Source organism: Phlebotomus papatasi, chromosome 2 (assembly GCF_024763615.1).
Source record: "Phlebotomus papatasi isolate M1 chromosome 2, Ppap_2.1, whole genome shotgun sequence".
NCBI classification, from domain to species: domain Eukaryota; kingdom Metazoa; phylum Arthropoda; class Insecta; order Diptera; family Psychodidae; genus Phlebotomus; species Phlebotomus papatasi.
In genome coordinates this window covers 44,937,535-44,959,289 of record NC_077223.1, presented here as the reverse complement: position 1 = coordinate 44,959,289, position 21,755 = coordinate 44,937,535, and the positions used below count along the sequence as shown (strand labels likewise).

General features: G+C 34.1%; 3 protein-coding genes across 46 annotated transcripts in view; 2 read left to right on the top strand and 1 right to left on the bottom strand.

Moving 5' to 3' along the window:
• The window catches only part of LOC129801226 (myosin heavy chain, muscle), a 92,533-nt gene extending 90,922 nt beyond the window's left edge, over positions 1-1,611 (top strand). For all 44 annotated transcript variants that reach the window (XM_055846109.1, XM_055846108.1, XM_055846107.1 and 41 more), the window contains one exon: positions 893-1,611. In XM_055846109.1, coding sequence (XP_055702084.1) covers positions 893-970 — 78 coding nt within the window. In that variant the 3' untranslated portion in view covers positions 971-1,611. The remainder of the gene's footprint in view (positions 1-892) is intronic.
• LOC129801236 (general transcription factor IIE subunit 1) lies at positions 1,553-10,112 on the bottom strand. The gene is made up of 4 exons (XM_055846119.1): positions 9,838-10,112; positions 9,248-9,770; positions 8,749-9,182; positions 1,553-1,799 (listed from the first exon to the last, which is right to left on the bottom strand). Exons 1-4 carry the CDS (start codon positions 9,959-9,961, stop codon positions 1,624-1,626), a joined length of 1,257 nt encoding a protein of 418 aa, XP_055702094.1. The 5' UTR covers positions 9,962-10,112; the 3' UTR covers positions 1,553-1,623.
• Positions 10,113-10,185: 73 nt separating this feature from the next.
• Positions 10,186-13,892, top strand: LOC129801240 (rab-like protein 3). Its single transcript, XM_055846123.1, has 3 exons — positions 10,186-10,245; positions 13,039-13,400; positions 13,466-13,892. The coding sequence occupies exons 1-3, from the start codon at positions 10,200-10,202 to the stop codon at positions 13,823-13,825; spliced, it is 768 nt and encodes a 255-aa protein (XP_055702098.1). The 5' UTR covers positions 10,186-10,199; the 3' UTR covers positions 13,826-13,892.
• The last annotated feature ends 7,863 nt before the right edge of the window (positions 13,893-21,755 follow it).

Genomic DNA, 21,755 nt, shown 5'->3' with positions numbered 1-21,755 from the left:
TCTATTTATATTTTACAAAGTTTCTGTCGATTTCCTGATCTGCAGATCTTTTGCGAATCTCGTGCTGATCTTTTGCAGATGTCTTGCCGATTTATAGATCATTTGTAAAAATCTTTCTGATCTTCAGGACTTTTGCAAAGACTCTGCATTGATCTTCTGCAAAAATCCTGTTGATCTGTAGAACTTTAGTTAAAATCTTGTCACGTTTTTGCGATTATTGCCCAACGCACAATAAACTTTTGTTTAGTAAACATGTTTTTTGACATTTCAATGAGAGTGAGTGAGATCTAGATCTAGTCATCTCGCTCATTCTCATGGGAAATTTTGAAAACAGGTTTACAAACAAAAGTTATTGTGCGATTGTCATATTGCGCCGATCTGACGATTTTTGACATGAAATCGGCGCCGATTTGGCAATTTTTCGCTCACGATTGGCAATGAGTAGCATTTATCTATCTTTTGTAAAATATTTTATTTAGCTTTTCTTGTAATATTTTTTTGGGGGGATCTTACTCAAAAATTACATAAATAATTTTACATAAAATTTCCTTGCAAACACTGTTATTCCCTTTTTTTCTCACAATTATGCTGAGAATTGTGTTTAAATATCCTTGGGAAGGGGGAATCCAGATGGGATACAATTATATAGTATCACTGGAAGAGTCAAAAGGTGAATCAATTTGCTGTCTTTGTTCTTTTTGCATGAATCCAAATCCCTCTTTGTTATTTGTTTATTGCGAAAGCAAAGTTTAAAAAAAAAAGAAAAATAAATATTCTCTCGTTGGAGAATAACGTCGTGTCGTTGGATAAAATGTTTTAGTCGTTTTAATATCCTCTGGAGAAAAAAGAAAATGGGGAATCTCATAGACTAATTTATTGTACTTTTTTGCAGCCCCGAGCATCAGCACGACCTTTCGACGGACTGGCTTTCCCACCTAGATTCGACCTTGCTCCAGAAAATGACTTCTAAAAACCATCAGAATGTAAAAGAACAAAAAAAAAATACTGCGGAATTTAAATCTCTATTCTTAACTATTTTTATTTATTTAAAAGAAAAAAAAGAGAAACATCTATTCACAAAAAAAATGCACAAAAAAAGAGACACAAGCAATGGACAAAAAAAAAACAAATTTTTCTTTCTTTTATTTTGTAAAGTGCCATTTCTGTTTTTAAAACAATTTTTTAAGTTAAATACTTCTATGTCCAGAAAATTATGCAGTCAAAAAATGTGTTGAAAAAAAGAGAGAAAAAAAAATATTGTAAAGAATTGTAATGCGATTTTCCAGCACCGCGATAAGGTAAAAGAAAAAGGAACATCCCATTTAGGCGGATTTTTTTTCGGAATCTCAAGTGGCACTTCCCGTGAGGATAAACAACACCAAAGACACAGAGAAAGAGATGCCAAAGAGACACGTGAAACGGCGACATACAAAAAAAAAGACGCGGAAACCGACGAAAAAGAAAAAAAAGGAGCCACTGAAGGGCGACGAAAAACCGTTAAATGGAGATGCCGGAGGTGTTGGAAAAATGGAAACAATTGATGAAAAAAGAATTAACATTGTTTAAAAGTGTATTTAATTTATAATACATTATACATTATGAATACAATGAGCGAACGCCTTTTCACTCGTACATATGGCTAAAGGTTTCCTGGTAAACCTGGATGTAAGTGTCCTTCTCCTGAGGCGTCATCTGGGCTATTAAACTGTCAGTGATCTCGTCAATTGGATACTGCTTTCCGCCCACGCTCACTGTCGGACTCTCGTCCTCCGACTCTGACTCCATCATCGGGATGTCCGCTGAATCGAGAAATAATAATTTTTTTTTTTTTTGACAATTTTATCAATGTTTTGTAAAATTAACCCATTCAGTCAATGTATCAGAAATACTTGAGATAGAATGTTCATATTTTGGGATTACTTTCCTACAGATTAATAGATGCATTTTTTGAAAAGAAAATTTTTTAATCTCTTATGGGGGCGCGGGGAGCCCCTGCCAAACACACGTCTCAACGGTCACTGAATTTAAATTCTGTGCACTAATTCATTACAAACTCTATTGCTTTAGATAGAGTAACTATCCAAGAAAACAAATTGGCAACTAGAATTCAAATCAGGAAAGAGTAAAGAGGCCAATTTTAATAAATTCGACGGGATGTCGTATTTTTCGTCCGCCATTTTGAGCAAAAATTTTGCACGACCTTCCGCGAAGCAAGAAAAATATAACAAAATGTATTTTTATCTCCGTCGGACTATTTTTCCCATGTAATTGAAGGACTAAAGTTACTTAAAATCCATTCCCGACAGCAATTCGGATAAAAATTGCCCAGGAATAAATCATCTAAAATCACTCAATTTGCGTATGATGTATAATACCATGGTAAGGAATGGGTTAATTCATGATTTCTTTAGTTTTTAGTTCCTTAAAAAAAATCATTTGCTTTAGTCGGATGCGGAACGTAAATTAATGATTTGCTATTCAAAAATTGGAGAAATTGTCCTGGAAGTACCTTGGCATACAAACTACAAACATTCCAAGACATTATCTTCATTAGGTTGTTCAAAAAATAGGTCAGAAGGATTTCTGGCATTTTTTCTTCGCATTCCAAATTGAATTTTTTTTTTTGAAAAAGTGGATGAATAAAAAAACTAACATTAACAAAATAGAAAGTTAAAAACCGTACTGCCAAGAGTACTTTCCTAAAATGATCATGATTTAATAGCTGCTAAACTTTATCCATCTTCCTGTGTTATCACACTTGCACATTAAAATTTTAATATGATTCACATTAATTGTCGCTGGTGAGAGTCCAAATGTGTAATTTGTGTGTTTGAATCATTTTATATTCAAAATTTGATCTATTTGTTGATAAAAAGGTAGACTTGGCCCGCAAAATTTGATAGAAATTGATTTATAGCATTAATGCGAAAAATTAATGCGATTTTCTCTTTAATTTTGTAATGTGAAAAATATTAATGCTCTAGGTAAATATAAACTTATTTTTGCAGGCCAAGTCCACTTCTTTATCAATAAATAGAAAAACCCCAAATATTAAGTGACTCAAAGACACAAATAACATATTTGGACGCTCACAAACGACAATTAATGTGAATCACATTAAAATTTTAATGTGCAAGTGTGATAACGTCGTGACAATAATAATGAATTCTTCTAATATTCGTAATTTTTGGATTTGCGAAAATCAATTTGACAAAATCTGAGTCCGATTGGAGAACATGAAATTTTGATAAGATTACAAAAGGTCATTATTAAAATTGTGACTTATTTTATTATAAGAGATTTTTAATAATATCTCTTAACTCCTTCCGAAATGTAACATACAGCAAGCCAAAGCCAAATTCAGGATTTTTTGATTAAAAATATCTTAGCTCAAAGGAATTAATCAAACACCCCCAAGAAATATCTTTATAGTTTTTAATAATCCACGAGAATTGGATTGCTATCAATTCTAAATAGTCCAAAAATCGTTTTCGGAAGTAACCATACTACTGCTCGAACTCCACGGAGAGAGCAGTATAATTCCTCGATTTTTTCATCCCCCGAAATTTCTACCTTCCACCTCACGGAGACCACTTTTCACAACAAATCTTCATGTTTCAGATGATTTATGAAAAATGTCGTCACGGTGTTTGTCCGTCTGTCCGTCCGACTGTCGTTAGCTTTAGAGGCTAAATGGTAAGAGATAGCTACTTGGAACCTTCGGAGGACCCTGCCATAGGTCGACCCTGGAACCATTAACCTGTCCTTCATTTTTCGCTACCCCTCCCTCCCCTCCCCATTCAAAACCATGTTTTTTGGGATTGCTCGAAAATACGTCGTGCGATTTTTTTTCATTTTTTTTTTAAATTGAAATTATCCATGCGGACAATTTACCATGTGTGAAAATACCGTTGAATCATTCCCAATAACAGTTTTTCAAGGTCAAAGGTTAAACAAGGCTAGAACGTATTGTTCATCCGAATTAGTGATTCCAAATAACCGGGTTTTTAGGATACACCGTTAACCAGTTTTAGAAGGGTCTGAAACCGGTTAACCGGATTAAAACCGGTTTCAAATTTAAGATTAGTTTATGGAATATTGAGCAATTTTTCAGAACTTGAACTTTAACTCTTTCGTCTCTTTTGGGACTCTCGTACCCAAAGCAGCATATGAATGTTCTGTGAAAAATAATGTTTTTTTAATTATTCAGAACTGATAAAAATCCTATTCTTGTGAATGATTACAAACTATAAGGATGTCCAAATGTAAGATATTTTTTGTAGGACCTCAATTAATTCCTGAGCATAGATATTTTTGATTAAAAATTGTGAAATTGGCGTGCAGCATATGCTACGGTCCGGAAACAGTTAATGCAATATTAGGTGAGATTCTTAACAATCTCACCTACTATAATCCTAACAAAATTTCATGTCGTCCGATCGACCTCAAATTTGGCCAAAATGTGTTTCAGCACTTCCTGATCACGAATATATATGTGGCTAATTTACGTTCCCGGCCGGCCGGCCGGCCGGCCGGCCGCTCTTTGGAGCTTAATAGCTCCTAAACTAAAAAAGATATCGACTTGCGGTTTTCGGCAAAGGTTATATATCGGGTGAAAATTGCAACTTGGTGCATAGACCCCCCACCCCCACCCCTCCTTCCGCCATTTTGAAGACCCCCCTTTTTTTGTTTTCTCAATAGCTCCGCCCCTATGGCATTCAGCGGACTCAAATTTTAGTATGTTATAGCTGGGCCTTAGAGCTTTCCATCAATACCAAACTTAAGGTCCCCCGACCCCCCTGACCCGAGCTATAAGGGTCCAAAAAAAATTTCTTAAAATGGCCATAACTCCGGTTCTAATTGTCAGAATTTAAAAAGTGAGGGCTTTTTGGAAAGCTCTCGTGAAATGCCACTTCTCCTTCTAACATCGCAAGTTCATAAAACCACCGCTAGGGGCGCTTTTTTTAAAAAGAAAATTTTTAAATCTTAAAAGTTAAATAACTCAAAAATTCCATTGTGCATCGGGTTGAAAATTTAGTATGTTGTAGCCGTTGATTATACCTATCAAACAAAAAAAACCTTAAGTCGATCCATAACCCCTGACCCGAGCTATAAGGGGTCAAAGTTCGAACATTGACCGGCCTCTATCTCCGGTTCTAACTAACATAGCGACCTAAATTTTACCTTTTTGGTTTCGTCTCGATGAGCACTTTCAGATGGAAGTTCAAAAAGTCACCACAGGTGGCGCTGTGATAGCGTCAAAATTCATCGAAATTCAAAGTCACTTTTCTCAAAAACGGCATTGTGCAAGTTAATGAAATTTTAGTATGTTGTAGTCCAGTCTAGGACGTTTCCAAAATGGTGCGTATGCGCGCTGTGGTTTCAATAGAACCGGAGATATGAGGGGTCAAAGTTCACGAAATTCAAAAAATCATATCTCCGGTTCTATGTGACCGATTTTGATGAGTGAGGGCTTAAACGAAAGATCTCACCAAATGCTACAACTTTCTAGAATGTTTGAACTTCATGGGACCAACACCAGGGGCGCCACAGTCGAAAAACCAATTTCAATATCACATAACCTCAATTATCACGACTGTCGCTGAACCGATTTTGATGATTACTTCAACATAATTGTAGAGCACATTTGTCTCTACATTTCGTCCATACATCATTTTCCGATCAGACTACGCTATCACTCCGATTTTGCCGTTTAAGTGTGAAAAAATTGATTTTTCCCATAATAACGCTTTGAAATCACTCAGGTGCCAATTTGACTGCCTCTACTCCACCAAGACACTTAAAATAGGGTTTTAAATGGAAAGTCCCGCAAAATACAACAATTCTTTGATATAGTTGAAGTTCAACAAATGACTACTTGGGGAACTCTGGATGAAAAAACGAGTTAAGAAACAAAAAACCTCGCTTATCTTGGCTTCTGAGTAATCGATGAGTTTAAGTTCTACGGCAAAATTATAGAGAACATTCTGGTCTACATTTCACCCATATAACACTTTTCTGTCAGTTCATCCAAATCCTTGACATTTTGGTTCAAATACAAAACTTGTATAATTTCACGAATTTGATTCAAGATAACTGAATGGTGTCTCCCTACTTCAGCATCAAATCGAATTTGCATGCACTCCGAGTTAGCTCACGTTAAGAATCTCACCTACATAAGCCGGTTAGGATTATCTGTCCCTTTAACACATAAATATATTCTTTTTTTTCAGTTAGTTTAGAACTTATTTATTTAATTGCTTTATTTTGTATTTAAAATAGTTCAGAAAATTTCAGAATTCAGGAAAATTACTGGGAGTTTTTCCAATAATTCCTATAGTAACGTGGAAAAGCTAAGGCAATGTAGATTTCCGTAAAAATAACTATTTTTTCATATTTTTTTTTTAGATTGGATATACCTTGAAATTTTTGACGATCTTTAATGAGGAAATACTCACAAATTTCATTCTAGACCTTGGAAAATGAAACAAAAAGAATTTTATAGAGAATATTTTGACGAACAAATCGAAAGAGTTATCCTCTTTATTTTTTGAAATCCTATGACTAGTTAAATCTTGTTAAACTTAGTTTTAGAAAATTTGAATTGTGGAAGAAAAATAATATTCGCAAAAATATAAAAAAGAATATTGGAAAGATTTGTTGGAATCACTAATCCGTGGAATTTACGATAAAACTGAACAGGTTCCAATTGGTTCTGAGCCGGTAATTAACCGGTTTATAAACGATAACAAATTATTATCTGTAATTCAATTATATTATACTCCTCTAAGGTATTTTGGGAAATATGTTGAGTGATTTACAAATAGGTTCAAATCGGTTGTAAATTGGTAAACGGTAAATATTGCGAAAGTACTTTTGAGGTATAGCATCTAAGTCACGAGTTCAAGCACTATGCAAAGCTTGTGCCACTGTGCCACCTCTTTTTATATCTCCCTTTAACTTTTTTTCCGAACTGTAAGGGCTGAAACAGACTCAGGCTGATACTCGACAATGATTAGCCTATAAAACGAGGTAAGGAAAGATTTGGTAAAGGAAATTTGTGCAAAGGACCTCTAATCGATGATCAAAAATGCAGCAAATTTCAAAATTGTTGATCAAAAATTTACTCAGAAATTAACCAAGATTATGAAAGAAATATTCTAGATTTTGACTTTCTCTCAGTTTATAATTATCCAGAAGACTTGGATTGCTCTCGATTATAAATAGTCCAAAAAATTGTTGTTTTCTAGAATATTGTTTTTTTCTTTAGGCATTATACTCAAATTCACAAAAGAATCGAAAAAATTAACACTAAAAATGCACCTACACTTTGAGCACTTTGATGATTGGAAAATTTATTACATAATTTTAAATTCATTAACAAATTTCTTGTCTTCTATTTATAAATTATGTATTATTACTTTTATAAAATATTTTATTTGTTATTTGTCTTTAAGCTAAATGCATATGCACAGCCATTAGAGGGATAGTGCAAGCTTTGCAGTATTTGGAACATACGTCTCTTAATTTAAGAGTTTTTTTTATTCGTAAGAGTATTGAACTTTTGCTCTTACCTCTTTCCGGACCGCAGCATATGTTGCAAGCCAATTTCATTATTTTTTGTTCAAAAATATCTAAGCTCAGGAATTAATTGAGGTCTTACAAAAAATATCTTACATTTGGATATCTGTATAGTTTGTAATCATCCACAAGAATAGAATTTTTAGCAGTTCTGAATAATTAAAAAAACATTGTTTTTCATAGAATATTCATATGCTGCTTTGGGTACTCAGAGTCCCAAAAGACACGAAAGAGTTAAAATGATCTGAAATTTTGGTAAAATACTGCCAAATCTGCCGCAGTCTTTTATTTCAATTGTATATTTTATTATTTCACTCCGATTTTTAGGCTTGAAAAGATACGGCATGAACTCTTTCGCTTCTTTTGGGACTCCCAAAGGAAAATATGAATGTTTTGGGAAAAACAATTTTTTGAATTTATTTAGAACCGATAAAAATTCAATTATTTTGGATGACAATATCTTGGATGTCCCAGATCCAATATATTCTTTTGTGAAACTTCGATTAACTCTTTCGTCTCTTTTGGGACGAGAGTACCCAAAGCAGCATATGAATGTTCTGTGAAAAACAATGTTTTTTAAGTATTCAGAACTGATAAAAATCCTATTTTTGTGGATGATTACAAACTATAAAGGTGTCCAAATGTAAGGTAGTTTTTGTAGGACCTCAATTAATTCCTGAGATTAGATATTTTTGATTAAAAATGATGAAATTGGCTTGCAGCATATGCTGCGATCCCGATAGAGTTAAGCATATGTTACAAAGCATGCGCATGATGCATATACTTTATAAATCTGGGGAAGGATTCAAACAATTTACTCAAAAAGGGAGAATTCTTTCACGTTTTAAGTTTTCGTCAGAAAGAATTTGATGTAGAATTTACAGGGATTGAACTAAGTTCTTTTTGATTCAGCATTATTTAAAAAAATCTACATTTTTGCCAAAAGTTTTCTCTATGAGAATCAAAATGCAAATCCAAGCAATCCTTTGAAGTTAAAAATTTTATTTTTTCAAGTGCAATAATTTCAGGAATTTTCAATTTCGGCTCGGCGGGATTACATTTTTAATTCGGTAAGTATAATCTCTTTATCAATTGAGAATTTCTTATCGGAATTTGCATTTAATAATCAGAAAGTCGTTCTTGAAAAAATGCAAATGAGATACTCACGGATTTCCGTGTTGTCGATGCCCTTATCCTCGTCGCTGGAGTCGCCGCCACTGGAACTGCCGCCAACACCGAGGCCCCTTACTGCACTTGCAGCACTGTTCTGCCCATGCTGCTTTTCATGCGCCAGCAGCACCGACATGATATCTTCTCCCTCCTTCCTGGCACGTCCAGATGCTCCTGCTGTCCCTCCTCCCGCAGCAACTCCAAGACTGGGTCGTTCGAGGAGAGAATCCGACGAGTTCTGGTTGTCAAAGTCATTGAGCACCGTACTCTCCGTCATCCAGACCGGTCTGTCCTTGCGTTTGTTCTCTGAGTCTGCCACATCCGCTCCAATTGTCACATTTACGCGTGTTTCCTCCACGGCGAAGCCCTGGGAGCGGGTAGCCTCTCCTGACCATGCTTCCTGCGATACTGGACGGACAGGCTTGATGATGCTGCACGGCAAAGAAAGATCATTCCTTATTCAGAGACCCTGGCAGGCAGAAATATGAAGACTTACCCTCGTATCGTGTCAATATCCACGGGTTCCGGCTCCAAGCATTCCGGTGCCAATTTGATATTCTCCACATCGCGCAGGAGATCGTAAAGTGGCTGAAGTTGTTCGTTGAACTTGGCCAGAAGGAGGCGGGAATCTTTCTTTGGCAACGCTGACATATCCTCCTCCACGGCACTTCCGCAGAAGGTACACCTAAACTCACCTGTGTGGAAGTCAAAAAGCTGATCTGCCTCCAGATCTGTGAAAGTTTTGTTGCAATTAGGGCATCGGAAGCTCGCTCGGCTCGTGGCATCACGTTCCTCAGTCTCCATTCGTTTTCGCATTAGGTCCAACTTGTATTTTACCACATTCACAAAAGTCTTGTAGTTGATGAAGTAATAATTGACCTTCTGAGCCTTGCCATCTGGACCAGTTTCCATTTTCAGGCGCACCTGGAGGAATTTGTCATTCTTGAGGATGGCTATTCGAGCTCTCAGTTGTTTCCTTTCAAATTTCAGCAGTTCACACAAATCATCCTCCTTCATGCCTACAAAATCCAGCAAGATCCTTAAATGGCTTGGCCAGAGAAAAAACAAACTTTGCTGCAGACTTACATGGATTCCGGACAAGCATGTCCACTAAAAGGGAATCTTCTATCGTGTAGAAACCACGAACAACTAGCCGGGCAAGTTGTTTAAGGCTACTGGGAATCTCTGTGACCAATTGCTGATCAGACATGGTAAATTTCTTTCCTATTTCTTGCCCTAAATTGTGAGAATTATTCAAAATATCCTAATTTTACCCAAAAATGGCGCGTAAAATTCAAATAGTCAGTGCTACCAACTGCTGCAAACAAAAATATCCCGCACTTTTTTTTATCCAACTAATTTCCCCTTCACTGTTTCATTAAATCTAGTAGTTCAGTGGGAATTGCTTCTCAAAGTAGCCACGGAGCAGGGAAAAACTCACAATTTTTATGGCCGCCATCGACAAAGTGCGTGTAATTTTAGTTGGAGACTCTGGTGAGTATCCACCACAATCAATATAAACCACTTTTGAGTACTTTTGGATTGGTTTTATTGAGAAATTTATACAAAGTTTATCAACGCGAACAAAAATGTTGCTCACGCTTTTGACACCGATGTCGAACCTCCCTATAGCTAACGTCTGCAGAAATTCCGTTGACTGTCCAATATGATGAATCTGCTTTATCCGCAGAATCGCATGCAAAATGTCCACGTGGGATCCAATGGAATTTTGCACAATTTTCTTCGCAGAGTTCTATGGTCAATTTTCGGGCTTTTTCTGACCAATTTTCAGAGTAGAAAATTTGGAAAACTTGTAAAATTATACATTGGCTCGGCTAAGTATATGGATCTGTTTTGAATCCAATTGATGCAAAAAAAAAGAAAATATAGAGTAGAATTCCTCAAATTTTGAACATTTGGGAGGCATACAACAGAGCCGCGCTATAGGGTAGAGTCAGACCTTTCGGCCATACTTTTGGTCACTTAAAGTAAAATTACATTCTAAGGCAATTATGAGTTTATTTAGAACAGGAAAATCGGTCTTATTTCGTGACCTCTAATCTAACGAATCAGAAAACCATATTTGATTTTGTATCGACTTGATTAATTCTAAGTTATTGAAAGAAATTCTCGACAAAGTAAACAATCACTAAAAAAACGTGGGGTTCTTAAGAAACTTGTTAATGTTAAGAGAAATTGTTTTGCATTATTTCATATTTTTTATGAAAATATATAATGTTATTCAATGAAAGTCCATTTCTTAATTAACTAAAGTAGACTCTCTCAAATTCGGGCATATGGTACCGAAATATCAGCCGAATTAGACAGAAATTCGGGCGACAAACTTTTTGAAATGCAACGATTTTTTATTCATGTGCATACAGATATCGAGTTTACACACTCATATATATATAGTAAATTGCATGACAATCCCTTAATAATGCAAGATCACATCAAAACTAAGGCAAACCACGCCAAATTTGAGCATATTTGATTCATTTGATAATCATAATCAAACTTGGAAAATGACAACATACTTCTTTCAAATGAAACCGCTGCCCGAATTAAAAAGTACAGTGCTGTCACTCTATATGCACAGTTTGGGTACTTTTTTGACAGTTCTCTCTCAATATGCACAACTTTTTTTGAAATTCCCAACGGTCTTTTTCTTTTAATAAATTATCATTTTTAATTGTTTTAGAATTTTACGTGTTATTTTAAATATAATGCCCAACGCACAATAACTTTTGTTTTGTAAACATGTTTTTGACATTTCAATGAGAGTGAATGAAACCGATGAATGTAATGTCTTCCCTATACCCAAAAAACAGCCTTACGGCGTTATCACACTTGCACATTAAAATTTTAATGTGATTCACATTAATTGTCGCTTGTGAGCGTCCAATTATGTTATTTGTGTCTTTGAGTCACTTAATATTTGGGGTTTTTCTATTTATTGATAAAGAAGTGGACTTGGCCTGCAAAAATAAGTTTAAATTTTCCTAAAGCATATATATTTTTCACATTAAAAAATTAATGAGAAAATCACATTAATTTTTCGCATTAATGCTATAAATCAATTTATATCAAATTTTGCGGGCCAAATCTACCTTTTTATCAACAAATAGATCAAATTTTGAATATAAAATGATTCAAAGACACAAATTACAAATTTGGACTCTCACCAGCGACAATTAATGTGAATCGTATTAAAATTTTAATGTGCAAGTGTGATAACACAGTAATAATAATTAACAGGGGAGACTGGAGCAAAAAGTCACAAAACTGATATTTTATTTTTTTACAAGCTACTCGAGCCCTTCAAAAATTTCTAATTAGCGCAGTTTTATAGGAAATTTACCGCTCTACAACTTTGTGAAAGTAATTTTCCTCTATTTTGTAAGGAAATACGTTTATCGAGCCGATTTCTAAAAGGTAATTTTGTGACCATTCTCAAAAATGCTGGGGCAAATAGTGCCAGACATTGGATATTATCATATTTTGATTCGCTTCATTACGGGCTTCCGTAAATTTGAAAAAAAATACCTAGAGGACATATTTTCGTAGAAATTTTATTCATCTACACCTTTGTAAAACACCGTTTTCTCTGCGAGAAAAGTGAGAAAACGAGAAAAACGCTTTTCAAGCTATTTTATAAAAAAACACACAAAAGACTGCAAATCGTTTGACCAATACAAACAACAACCGGCGAGACATGGTAATGACGTTTTATTTTCGCCGTGAGACATCAGAAATTGCTTCGCTTTTTTGTTACTTTTTGCTCTATATCTATACCTTTTGTTACTTTTTACCCCAAGTGGCCATTTTTAATAAAAGGATTTCTGGAGAAAAGAACTTTTGTGAAATTCTAAAATAGATAGCGGATTCGTATTAAAAAAATCCAAATTATTTAGAAAATATTCACCAGTGCGTCAATTTTGGAAAATAAGTAGGTAATAATTGTTATCTTCTGCAAGGAAAATATTTCAAAAATAGGGCTAAAAATTTCGATATTTTTTTATTTTCTAAATTGCTTGTTCGAATTCTAAGAAACTTACGACATTGAAGAAGGTCTATGGAGACTATCTATGGAAAAAATTTTAAGCCGCTATCTTTTTTACCTTGGAAGATATTGAATTTTAAATTTTTCGATTTGTGACTTTGCCCCAGTCTCCCCTATTCTTTAAATTATTATTACCATCCTTATTTTAATTTAAACTGAATGAGACAGAAGGGATTATCATTTGAAAGCCATAAATCAAATACCATTCGTTATCTGTCGTTTAGGAGTGGGGAAAACCTCACTGACGCATTTGATTGCTCATAGTGAGCCTCTAACATCGCCAGGATGGACTGTTGGGTGTTCAGTTGAAGTGAAACTGCACGAGTATAAGGAGGGAACTCCGCAGCAGAAAACATTTTTTGTAGAACTTTGGGATATTGGTGGATCAGTGAGTCATAAAAATACCCGAGGAGTTTTCTATACACCAACTCATGGTGTCATCCTTGTCCATGATCTAACAAATCGCAAAAGTCACGAGAATCTCAAACAGTGGTTGATGGAGATTATCAATAAGGATGGAAAGGATATTGGAAAGGGTGGAAATGATACGGATTTTGATCCTGAACAATTTCTAGGAGCAACTCATGTAAGAACATTCAAAAAGATTTTTTCAAAATTAAAAAAAAAAAATACTAAAGGGTATTTTTGCAGATACCCATTTTGGTTTTTGGCACAAAGCTAGATTTGGTGGATGAGGCACAGATTTCAAAGCTTCGCCAGAGATCTTCCATTACAGGAAGTATTGCGGAGCAATGTGGGGCCGATGAAATCTGCCTAAATTGCCATGATACAAGATCTGTGGCTGCTGGTACGACGGATGCTGTAAAACTCAGCAGATTCTTTGACAAAGTAATCGAAAGGAAGTATTTTTCCAAAGATTCGAGCTTTTTCAATGACAAACGTAAATTTGTCAGTCCTTTTACGTCACCTTTAAATACACCATTCAATAGCCCCTTTGCCACATCATCATTCTCCAGTCCACCAACAAATCTGGACACTGTAATTGAGTAAAAAGCTGATATGATCTAGATCCAGAGGACTTTGTTGTGATAAAATTCATCTAGGACCTTTTCAAAAATTCCAAAAGGCTTTGTAAGTACAATAAATTAAATTCTGAGTGAAGTATATTTATATTTAATTTCCCACAATCCATGAAAAATGTTAATAATCAGAAAATCACTTAAAAGAATGCGTTATTTTAAAAATTAAATAGTCAAGTGTGCTAATTCGGGCGCTTCGCTATCTGGATCATTTATGACTAATCAACTTAAAATAATATTTTTATTTTTATTTCCGTAATATAGTCCACTACAGTAACATAATATAACTATTCAAGTTTGAGAAAAAGCAAAAATAATATTTTTATCCATTAAATAAGTGGGTGTAATCGACTCATTTCAATCTTGTGCCAGCTGGGTTCTTCTCTATAAATTTTCTAGCAGTGATATTTTTGCTAATGACAGCTTGATTGAAAACATTTATTGTTTTTTCTTTGTGAAAAAGTATTTTAAATCTAAAGGTTTAACTAAAAGTGAATTAGCGAAAAGGCGTCCCAGTTAGTACATGCTGAATTATTTCAGTATTATCATTATTTTATAAATTTTCTTTAATATTTATGATATTTTTTTTATATTATGTTTCTTAATGAAACAGTGAATAATTCTATGGATTTAGAAGAAGTAAAAAAGAATTTCATCAGTCCAAAAACAAGCGTTTAAGTAGCACTCTTTGGAAAACGATCCAGTTACCCCACCTTACTATATCGGTAAAGATTCCGCGATTTAAGGTTACAATCATCTCGTTCAGTAATAACCTTCCCGATTTCAGAGCTCTTTCCGGTTGAGGTTTTTCTTTTACCGATTCGAAGGTAAATCAGAGAGAACTTACCTAAAAACTCGTTGGAAGTTCGAAGTCACGACACGAGTCACAACAATTTCACCCACAGATGATTTTTTTTTGCAAATTCTCGCAATAAAACTCGAAAACCCACAGTGAGGAGACGTATTTCACTATTTTCCTTATGGAATTTGGTTATACTAAACAAATAGGGTGTGAAAAATCAGAAAACAAAGGAAAATACTCACCGAGATGGATGCTTCCTGCAGCTGTCAAACTGTAATGGCGAATTTACACGTTTTCGATTACACGCATAAAATTTTACACGCAGACGAATATTTACCACTTTTTTAGTGACACTGTCACACTTGAATAGTGGTAAAAATTACATTTTTGAATTACACGCAGAAAATTTTTACACAAATTATTTTTTACACAAAATTTACCATTTTTATAGTGGTAAAAATTAAAATTTATAATTTTTCATGTGGTAATTTGGAGATTACACATTATTTTTTTTTTACACGTTTTTTTACTGTGTAGGTCGGTCATTCACTGGGTGAATTCTCATATAAAAATGAATTTCTTAAATATATCCTGAAATATATTGATTTGAAGGATGAATCCTTGGATGAATCCTTTAGAAAGTGATAATTCACTTTAGTACAATTTTATTGATGATAATTTCCATCTGAAATTAGGATTAAAAGTGCATTTAATCTTGAATTGAAAATGCTATGAGACATGATAAAGGATTCATATAGTTTTTTCTTACACTATAAGGATTGGACTAACGATATCAAGTATAGTTATAATTTGATAGTGTAGAAAAATGATCTTGCATATATGAATGATAAACTACGGATATTTATGATAAAAAACTATACCTAAAAATATGCAATTTAGTATTTAATGAGAAATTCTGTATCTGAATGTTATGCCCAAGGATTGGCATAATTATTAAGTAAACTAATGATCCTTAAAGGATGAAACTGTCTTAAAGCATATTTGGATTATATATCTGCTTGATGAGACGGATAATTTCTAATTAGAATCAATTATACTGCAAAAAATCTAAGCCTAAACTTTATAATTTTTGCTCGTGGGGTTATACATACAATTTCTCATATATTGAAGAAAAGGCATGTTCCTATCCGGAACACTATGACTACTATGTCATCGGCATATTGTAATATTTTTGGAAAGTTTTTGTTATTATTAGTGTGTAAATCTCTATCCTTTTGGGGAGCTGTTTAAGTCTCTGTTCTCACTGAGGTGGGGATACACTTTCAGGTTTTTTTGTCCCGAGAATGGCCTCCTCTCTTCTCCACTTCGCTTTTCCCAGAATCAGTCTTTGTTCAGATGATTTCTTCAGATGATTTCCATGATTTCTTGGAGAAGTTCCTGCTTCTTTCTTGCTTAGCAGATTTTAGATGTCATTTCCTGGGCTTGTCCGCAATTTCCGCATTTAGTCAACTGGCATTTGTGATTAGGCATTATGGGCTTCAATACAGATTCGGCAGATTTTTCGGGTGCAATTTTTTTGTAGATGGCCGAAGCGGAAACATGAGAAACATTGTTTCACACCTGTCCGGAATTTTTTTTACTTTGCGGTAAGTACCGTAAATCCTGGCAGCTTCCAGGAGCGCATTTGTCGAGAATGTTACTTTAATGGACGTTGTTGGGACTCATTGGATTTTGTCATTTTCACCCTTCTGGGATTTGTTCATGCGTTCAATCTTTTTGATCTCGTAGGGAGATCGAATAGCTTTTTGGATCTCCTCCATGGTAAGATCCAGTGCAATGTCATATATTACGCCAGTTTTCTCCATATAGTTTCTAGGGATAATGGTGATGATATCTTGTAGTTTTAAGTTTGGCATATTGTAGCTGAATTTGCATCTTTAGCTGTAAAAAAAAGTGGCCTTCACCATACCGTGTTTTACAATTTTTAGGGTTTTGGTAATTTTATTGCACATTTGCAATAATTTACCTACTTTTATGTCATCCATCCTGTTTTTGTTTGAAAGCAGGTAAACAACTATGGCTTTTTGTCGGCATTGCTGTATTAATGGACTTCATGGTTGTTGTTGTTCGGGTTCACAGATGTATTTTTTCCTTTGTGGGCTGCTGGGTTTTTCCTTCAATTGTGCTTTGGTTGTCTGGAGCTCTGGAGGGTCCAACGTATCCATCTCTTGGTTCGATTGCGGAGTCTGGCTATGTTAGGGCATAGTTATAACACTATTGGATTTCGGCGAGGTTTTTGTTGACTTCCTTTTGTACGGGTTGTACCGAGTTTCTGTTCTCAAACTCAAGATCCTGAGTTTTGCTCCAGTAGTGTCCCCATCCTTGCCTGTTTCCGGATCTGGGCCATACGGGGGGGCGATCATGTTGGAGATCCTAAACTTCGTTAGCCTCAAAGCTTGAGAATATTTTTTCAAAGCAAAAATCCTTTCACAGAGGTTTTTACGATGTTGTTTACTTGGCTGTCGAAATGCAATTATTGATCCACTGACCAACGACTCCTTCATAATGCCATATATTATTCATATACGTTGCACTGACGCCCTCTTATGATCTCACAATGAAGATGTATGGGGGTTAGTGGGGTAAGTGGTATATTTCACTGTTATATTTTTTTATTTTAACTGCTCGAACAATTTTATGGGTCATAATGGCCGTTTTATCTGCTGTTATTTTATCTTCAGCATTTTGTGTCCCTTCATCCACAAAATATGTTTGTAGTTTCGGTCCTATTCAGTATGTCTGTTGCCTGGATATCTTCTCGTTCTATTTCAGATTGAGGGACCTCAGGCGTGCGACGCCTTATAGGATTAGGTGAAGGAAAAAATATCTCTTATGTTATTGGGTCAGAAAATTAGAAAATATCCTTGTGGCACGGTCCAGTAACTTTTGGGGGACTTTCGAGAGAACCTCTTCTCGAAAATCATTTAAGTGATGATATAATGTGAAGATGACATGGCTTGACTCACTTGAATAAGTGTAATATAAACTTTATAAGTATGGTCTGAGCCTTTCTTGCTGATATCCGGAGAGGAGGACAAAAATTTTCTCGAGCAATTGTCCAATCTTCTATTTTTAATATAAGATATTTCCCGGTTGGATTTTGCTCTTCTTCTTCTCACCTGGAAAAGATTGGTGAAACCTAGGTCTCTTCTTCCAAATTTTTGTTAGAAGGAGAGAGATTATAAGAAAAGTTCAAACTTTTCTTTTTTTTTATGTTAGAAAAAATGTAATATTTATAATCGAATTGGATTACCTTATTTGTTGTGTTTATTCAAATCATTGTTTCAAACATATATGTAATGATTTTCGTAATCTAAATGTCTATATGTCTGCCTGAATAATTTTCAGCAAGCCTCCATGAAACAGCTTTTGTTCCCATGGCCAAATAAATAGCACTTTTCACAGAGAGTAAGTCCTCTGGATATTAGTTTGAAGTGCCTACATTGGACCTCTACGTTGTATGTAGATGTACTGAATTTTATTTAAGTCGTTAAGATTTGGATTATTCTGATCGATCACGACATTTAAGATGCAATCATTAGCATGTCGCTTATTTTAATTGGTTATATTGACAATCAGTCAGCTTTTTGTCAAGTTGTATCTAAAAAAAAGTTTCAAATTATTGGATTACGCTGTGCAATGTAGTTATCCAATGTGTACTGTTTTCTAAATTTCTTTTTGATTTTAATTGAACAGATATACAGTGAGCGAAATTCAGATAATGACGATGCCAATTTTTTTAAAAATAAAAATGAAGAAAATAATAAGAAAAAGAATTCCTAACCAAACACAAAAAAGTCGAAGTGATATATCACGACATTACTCTCTTTATTGTTGAAGATCATCAGATCTTCACTCCGCTACAAATTTGTTTTGAATTTATTGATGGTAAGTTCCATTAAAAAAAAATCAAAACCAATTGAAGATCTGTCAAAAATAAAAAAATTGTCCTTTTCCGATACTTTTTTTTTAGGTGTTTTGCGGTATCACTAACTTTTCATCCTAATTTTTCTGCCTCTGATTCTCTTATTAGTGAACTACTACTACCTGTATCTATGAAGGCTATGAATGCCTTATTATTTATTAACACATCAGCTGACCTGGGGCCAAATTATTTTTTTTTTTAAGGTTGGTTGACCCTACAACCTCTACTCGGAATCCTTCTTGATTAACTTGCAATGCTGTAGCTGTAGGGTATGTCTCATTTTGTTACATTTGAAACACTATATCCCTTTTTTCGTTTTACCAGTAGGAAAAATAGGGTTAGATCCGGTTTGAAATGAATTTTTCTGTATTTTCTAATTCCTTTTGACCCTTTTGAAGCTTGATACTTCAGCTGATTCAAGGAACTTAAAAAGATTTCATTTTAACTATTTATTTCACTCGTGACAAAATTTTAATTGACATTAAGGATGACTCAACACAGAAAAGAGACATGTAATGATTTGATTTGAAATACCCAAAGAATGGTGGCTCCGTTCAGTACCTTCAGTATAATAATAACCTTTCGAAGAAACAAAGCCGGACAAAGCCGCTCCAAAGCTAAGCCAAACCTATTCGAAAATCTACCGGAAGCCTAAAGTGCAAGTTCATGTGCTCTTCGCTGTAGCGCTGATTGTTCTTCCATTTCGAATGGTCTTGTTGACACTTCAATTGTCAACACAATATCAACAACGTGTGTGAACGTTTGCTGAGAAAAGTGAATTTTTGTGTAGTTTTGTAAAAAAAAATCAGGATGGCAGACCGTTTAATTTGCAATTTCATTAAAATAAAATGTCCTTTTTATCAACTTGCTCGACTTTGTGTACTCGTCGATATAAACGTTTGAACTTCCAACGGCTTTTAGGTAAGTGCTCTCTGATTACATTCGAATCGGTAAAGGAAAAACCTCAGCCGCAGATCTCAAATCGGGAAGGTTATTACTGAACGGAGCCATTGTAACCTTAAACCGCGGAATGAAAATTATGTTTGTTATGCCCTAGACACACTTGCGACTTAAGCCTAGAGACGACTTAGTGAAAAATGATGGAAATGTAGTTTAACCATTATTTCTAATATAATTACGCTAAGCCATCTCTCGGCTAATCCTCAGGTCTGTCTAGGCCCTTATTTGGGCACTATTTACTTTCTTTCTTCTAAATATTTCGTTAGGGTAATGCCCAGCGCACAATAAGTTTTGTTTGTAAATATGTTTTCAAAATTTCCTGTGAGAGTGAGCGAGATGACTAGATCTAGATCTCACTCACTCTCATTGAAATGTCAAAAACATATTTACAAAACAAAAATTGTTGTGCGTTGGGCATAAATGTCCTAATTCAAAACCATTTCCAGACGCTTTAACTTTGACAGAAGATTCAACACATTAAGTTTATATTTTTTCTGAAGAGAATTGCATAAATTTGCTCCTTGACTCTTCTAGAATGTTACTGTTTAGTGAAAATTCTTTAGATATAATTTGAAAACTTTTTAAATACAAGAAAAATACGCGAGCGTAAAATGCTTCTATTGGAAACATGTTAATCCAAATGGAGACAAGGGAAAGTTTCTAATTGGAGACAAACAGTGTAAGTGAAACCACGACGAAAGGCTTCCAAAACATTTTTGAGTTGCTCTGGACTGCAGGATTTGTTCTTATTCCTGATCTTTTCTCCTTTCCCATCTAAAACAATAAGAAAATCTCTCCAAAAATATCATATTTCCGGGGTTTCCTATTGAAGCATTTGCAGTCACTTCAGAAAAACCGTTTTTGTTCACGAAATAGGTAATTATTTCATTTGAAAACTTCCCGTACCGTTAACAATAAAGATTAACACTTAATTTAAGTAAAATTAGCCAGAAATTTGACATAAATGTTAAACAAAACGAATAAACAACAGTCACTTTATTGTGTTTTTCATTGGAAAACTTCATTGTTTTTCATTCGATGATGAAAAGGTACACTTAATTTTTCTAAGAAATTAACAAATTAAAATTTGTGAATATAAATGGATTTTCGCTTTATTTGGAGCAAAATTAACTAAATAATGAAACTGAGGTTTAAAAAACATATAAATATAATAATTTAGTACTGTATTTATCGTGAAAACAATGACGTTTCCATTTGGAGTAGCGAAAAATTTCCATTTGGAGCAGGTTTTGAATTACCTTAATTTACCCTACATCTGGATAAGTATTTTTGCACAAACCTTTGCTGATTTATAATTATATTCTCGGAATGCTGCGTTTCCAATTTGCAAAAGCATTTCTTTTTTTTGTCTTAAAGGTGAGAGGAGAATTTACTTTTCAGTCTAATCTCTGGATTTTCGTGATTTTCTGATTAAGAATTTTTGACACATAAAACGTTGAGAAATTAAGCCAAAGTCCTTTTGATGAAATGGCAGGGAAATATTGAGACAAAAAAATTGCATAAAATCACTTCAGAATTATTTATTGTGCTTATAAATATTCTTTTATTTCCTATTTTACGAATATCTTTTTTTCATCATTTCTTTTAACATTCATTCAAAATGTGTGTGTCTTTTAAATCAGTGTGTTAATTCTTTAATTTTTCTTTATTTATTTCAATACACATCATTCAGTTAATATCAATCGTTTTCGCCATTTTCCTTTTTTTTTTAAATCTGTTTTTAAAGTTTGTCTTTTCTTCGCAACGATAAAAATTCCAATAGAATTTCTACTAGAATTAATTAATTTGACTAAAGGTTTAAATAAAAAGATTTTATTGTAAGTTCTGTATGATTATGAGGAAAAATAAGGAATGAAATGAAAAGATTTTATTTGTAAATATGATGGATTGTAAATTAGAAATTGTAAATGACGGAATAAATGTGAAAAATTTTATTGTATTTTAATTTGGTTTTGTGAAAAAGTGTAATAATTGTTAATAAACATTGCAACTATTTTTTTTGTAAATATTTTCTTCGTTTCATTTTTCTTTATTTTTGTTTTACAAGTTATTTCACTAATGAAGGTGTTGTTAACAGAAGGAGATGAAAAATATTGTGATATTATCGTAGAATAAATTCTCTAGAATATTCAATAAACTCCTTTCTTTTTTTTAAATACAATTTATATAATA